The sequence below is a fragment of the Salarias fasciatus genome, chromosome 9 (assembly GCF_902148845.1).
Source record: "Salarias fasciatus chromosome 9, fSalaFa1.1, whole genome shotgun sequence".
Taxonomy (NCBI): Eukaryota; Metazoa; Chordata; class Actinopteri; order Blenniiformes; family Blenniidae; genus Salarias; species Salarias fasciatus.
In genome coordinates this window covers 18,445,853-18,450,412 of record NC_043753.1, presented here as the reverse complement: position 1 = coordinate 18,450,412, position 4,560 = coordinate 18,445,853, and the positions used below count along the sequence as shown (strand labels likewise).

General features: G+C 45.1%; 1 protein-coding gene across 1 annotated transcript; it reads left to right on the top strand.

Moving 5' to 3' along the window:
- The first annotated feature begins 526 nt into the window (after positions 1–526).
- LOC115394343 (delta-type opioid receptor) lies at positions 527–3,920 on the top strand. The gene is made up of 3 exons (XM_030099642.1): positions 527–777; positions 2,665–3,017; positions 3,335–3,920. The coding sequence occupies exons 1-3, from the start codon at positions 527–529 to the stop codon at positions 3,859–3,861; spliced, it is 1,131 nt and encodes a 376-aa protein (XP_029955502.1). The 3' UTR covers positions 3,862–3,920.
- Positions 3,921–4,560: the final 640 nt, after the last annotated feature.

Below are 4,560 nucleotides of genomic sequence, written 5' to 3'. Positions count from 1 at the left end.
TGTGCACGGCTGTGCGCAAAGCTGCTGCTGCTGCTGCTGCTGCTGCTGCTCCAGACCCGTCCGCAAACTTTGATGAGCTGAAGCCTTCAGCGAAACAAAACACTGTCCGAACTGTTGTCTCCGGGAGGATTTTGCCAGGAAGAAACATATTGACAGAGCCAGCGCTGCATGGTGCGTCGCTCGCGGTGACCGAGGTGAGTGTGTGCGCTCCGGTCATGGGTTTTACTGTGCGCGTTTTTCCTAGTCGTGCTTCTTCATTTCTGAGTATGTTTTGACTGATCTACAAGTGTCTCTTGAGCAACCGCGTGTTTTATGATGTTTTTAAATCACATGGAATACACTTTTTCATTTATTTTCATTAGAAATGTATATATATTGCCTCTGGCGCGTCTTTGTTTTTTTCACTAATGTCGCCTTTTTTTTTCATCTCAAAGAGTCACATCAGACATTTGTACATGCAAACAGTTGAATCTATCTCTCTAAAGGTTTTTTTTTTTTCCCGCAATCTAACAAACAGGTGGCAAAAATGGACAACATTCCTGTTGAGATTTTCAAAGAGGACGACAACAAGTGCCTGTCCGCCCTGCTGGACGACTGTCCGCTCAATTCCTCCGCCTGGGCGTCCGGATACCCCGACAGCCTCAACGTGAGCCACGACGACGACGGCTGGGAGCAGGAGGGCATGTCTCCCATCATCCCCATCATCACCGCGGTGTACTCCGTGGTGTTCGTGGTGGGCTTGCTGGGCAACTGTCTGGTCATGTATGTGATCATCAGGTGAGGAGTCTGCTCTGGAGTGCGGTTCAAAGAAAGACCCCAAATGTCAATAAGACTCTGCTTTCCAGTGACCTTTCGTTCACCTTTCACAGCCATCAGCCGTGCATTGTGGGTGTGTTGCATGTTGGCGTCTCCAGGGTTAAGCTGGACGGTGTCATTTTCAATCCATCATTAAGGATAGCAGCACAGATGTGCTTCTCCCTCCTTCGTACACCTGAAAAGCCTCAACGCCGACACGCTTTATGCGTCTAATAAACTCTCGAGGCTGGCAAGACACAAGAACAATATTCCATAAATTTCTCCACGGCCGGTTCGTGTGATATTAATTACAGCTGAAACCAGCGGCGCTTCATCAAACCGATTGCCTGCGTTCACCTCATTGTGCATTATTTATGGGGTGTGAGAGCAGCAAATTTTGTTTGATGTGAAGTGAAACGCTGCAGAGCCATCCACAACGCCGCGGTCCTTAGACGACAATTACCTGGAATCAGATTGACTGCTTCGCCTGTCAGAAGATGCCAGTTTTACAGCTCCAGTTCCTGAAAATAGTATTGGTTTTTACGGGGTAGTTGCCCCATTGAGGACAATCCAGCTGAAGGGAAAATAGCTTTTATCTTGATCTAGAGTGTACTTGGAATTGCACAGATCTAACATGGGCCACAAAACAGGTGTTGATCTGTAAGGCTTAAGCAGCTGACAGGGCTATTTTTATTGTTAAAGCTTCTCTAATCAATAGCTTTTCCCACATTAATGCTGGTTCCGTGGCTCCAGCACTATAATTGCCACCCTTCAGTTCATTGTTTTGCTTTCTTGACCACAGTTTCATTATGAGCTCTCCTGTTTTTACCAGCACCAGGTGAACAGACTGAGCCGCTGAATGAGCAACAGTTGAACAAAGACGGACAGAAATAGCAGCAAGCTGGCAAAATCTGTTTCCCTTGAAAAAGCTGATTATTAGTTGAAAAGAACTTATTTACATTTTCCAGAGACTAGAGATTGTATCACATTAGCAGCCCACTGTTCCTTCATTGGTAAAATATTCAGAAGAGTAAACTATTGGACAAACTACAAACTTCAATGCACAAATAAATCACTTTTTAAAAGTAACACGTATTCAGATACAGGTGTGATCCTCTTTTATGCTACATGCTTAGCAGTTTATGGCATATTTATAAATTTACCTCAAAAAAACAGAAATAAACAGGCAGAGGTGTCAGCTTACCGGCCTGTCAGTGGCTCATGATTCTTGTTTTAAATGATAAATCGTGCTTGGAAGTATATATTTTACCAAAATGGTTAAAGTTATCCCCAGTGTCAGTAGTCAGAGAAACAAGAAAATCAAAGCAACTTACTTTCAAGCCTCTTTGACATTTGGAGTCATAATTATTCTTTATCACAGATCAGTGTCAGTATTGTTTTCCAGTCTGCTGCATCTCCCCCTAGTGGGCTGAAAATTAGCTCAACTTCACTCAACATACTTTTATAACTTCTTCAAAACTTGTTGAAGAGAGTTTTTTTTTTTCATTAAATACAAATCATTCAAACACTGCACATGGAAACGATTTTAACTCATTTACCACCACAAGTGAAAACAAAAGCTTCAAATTAAACTTGTGTAAACACACACAAAAAAAAGACTGTCAAAATAAAACAATATGTAAGCAACTTGTCTGCCTCCCATGCATAACAATGAGATGCAATTCAGAAGACAAATGCATTATGGATTCGCGACAGCTTTGGGAACTAATGGAAAATGTTTAATTCAAAATGAGAGCAGTTGAAAGATCTTCGACTGAGCCAGAGAAGCAATAGCGTGGACGGCTCGCCCTGCTCATATTTCTTCTCTCTGTAATTACAAAGCAGCTTTGTGTTCTGCATTTTTAACAGGTACACCAAGATGAAGACGGCCACAAACATCTACATTTTCAACCTCGCGCTGGCCGACGCGCTGGTCACCACGACGATGCCCTTCCAGAGCACGGACTACCTTCTGAACACCTGGCCCTTCGGTGAGGTGGTCTGCAAGGTCTTCATTTCCATCGACTACTACAACATGTTCACCAGCATCTTCACCCTCACCATGATGAGCGTGGACCGCTACGTGGCCGTGTGCCACCCGGTTAAGGCCCTGGATTTCCGCACGCCCATCAAAGCCAAGATGATCAACGTGTGCATCTGGATCTTGTCTTCGGCCGCGGGGATACCGGCGTTTGTTCTGGGGGGAACCCAGACGAACAGCGGTGAGGAGGTTCTTGCAACATGTCTTGAATTAAAGAAAGAAAAAAAAAAAAAGGACAGCTTGAAGCCAGGACTCTAAGTGCTGTGCAGATTGCCTGCAAAACTTTAAAAGCAGAAATGTATTCTGTCAAAGAAATGTTTTCAATCATGCGTATAGATGACGTAAGAAAAGAGTTGAGAGCAAAGTGAGTGAATATTAACTGTTCTTTAACAGCCTGATAGATTGAAAGCAGAAAAGGTGCAGCGTGGAGTTACGTTTATATTAAAAAGCACTCTGTCGTTTAACACGCCTTTTTCTTTTCACCCTCTTCCTTCCCAGACATAACGGAGTGTGCCTTACAGTTCCCGGAGCCGTACGCGTACTGGGACACGCTGATGAAGATATGCGTGTTCGTCTTCGCCTTCGTCGTGCCTGTGCTCATCATCACCGTGTGCTACTCCCTCATGGTCCTGCGGCTGAAGAGCGTCCGGATGTTGTCCGGCTCGCGGGAGAAAGATCGCAACCTGCGGCGCATCACCAGGCTGGTGGTGGTGGTGGTGGCTGTGTTCGTGGTCTGCTGGACGCCCATTCACATCTTCATCCTGGTCAAGGCTCTGGTGAGCGTGCCTGAAACCACCGCCATCATGGCCGCCTACTTCTTCTGCGTGGCTCTGGGCTACACCAACAGCAGCCTCAACCCGGTCCTCTACGCCTTTCTGGACGAGAACTTCAAACGCTGCTTCAAGGACTTCTGCCTGTCGGCCAGACTGAAGGGGGAGAAGGCGTCAGGGAGCAAAAAGCTCCCCAGCAGCGTCCGAGAGGCCGTCCCGCTGGAGAACCCGGACGGGACGAGAAGGCCCACATGACTAGCAGTGGAACTGTCTTCAATATCCCACATTGGAAAAGAAGACTCTCATGACCTGGGCTTGACCCACATCACATCAGCGATGTAGACTGGAACTGTGACTCCTCTGTCCATTGATTTGTGCATTTTCATGATCGCCTGATTAAAAGAGCATTTATCAATGAGATTCTCACATTAACATAAATCCATTAAACAGGCTATTTATTCTCGTCAGTTTGACTGTTTGCACTCAGCCCTTACAAAGACTTACAAAGACCACATCTCGTCAAAACTGTATTTCGTTTCTTGTTCCTAGAGTTGAATGTTTGAGCTTCAGCCTGCAAAATTATGTGTGTGAAACACAAGAAAACCGTTCACACTCATCTCTGAAGGGAGAAATGCTCTCATTGTTAGATGAAATGTCTGGAAAATAGGATGTAGACAACAGATCGCTTTTGTGTCTCTCTGAAATCCCTTTTCTTTCTTTCTTTTTTCTTTTTTCTATTGCCAATGGTGCCTTTATTAGTCCAGGATAACAAAGCAACAGAAACGATCAGGAACGATTACCGGGTGTGGTTGAGAAGCACTTAATGTACAAAACTTCTTTATTATGTCAGTGGTGGCTGCATGAATCACTGACAACAGGAATGTGCCAAAAACCTTTTTACCTCTGAGAAGAGTGTGAACAGTGCTGACTGACCGCAGCATGAGGGAACTGAGT

Excerpts from the sequence above, each read along its gene's own strand:
- LOC115394343 (XM_030099642.1), top strand. The coding sequence starts at position 527 with ATGGACAACATTCCTGTTGAGATTTTCAAAGAGGACGACAACAAGTGC. Across the intron at positions 778-2,664 it reads GTCATGTATGTGATCATCAG|GTACACCAAGATGAAGACGG; the intron begins GTGAGGAGTCTG and ends CATTTTTAACAG. Across the intron at positions 3,018-3,334 it reads GGGAACCCAGACGAACAGCG|ACATAACGGAGTGTGCCTTA; the intron begins GTGAGGAGGTTC and ends CTTCCTTCCCAG.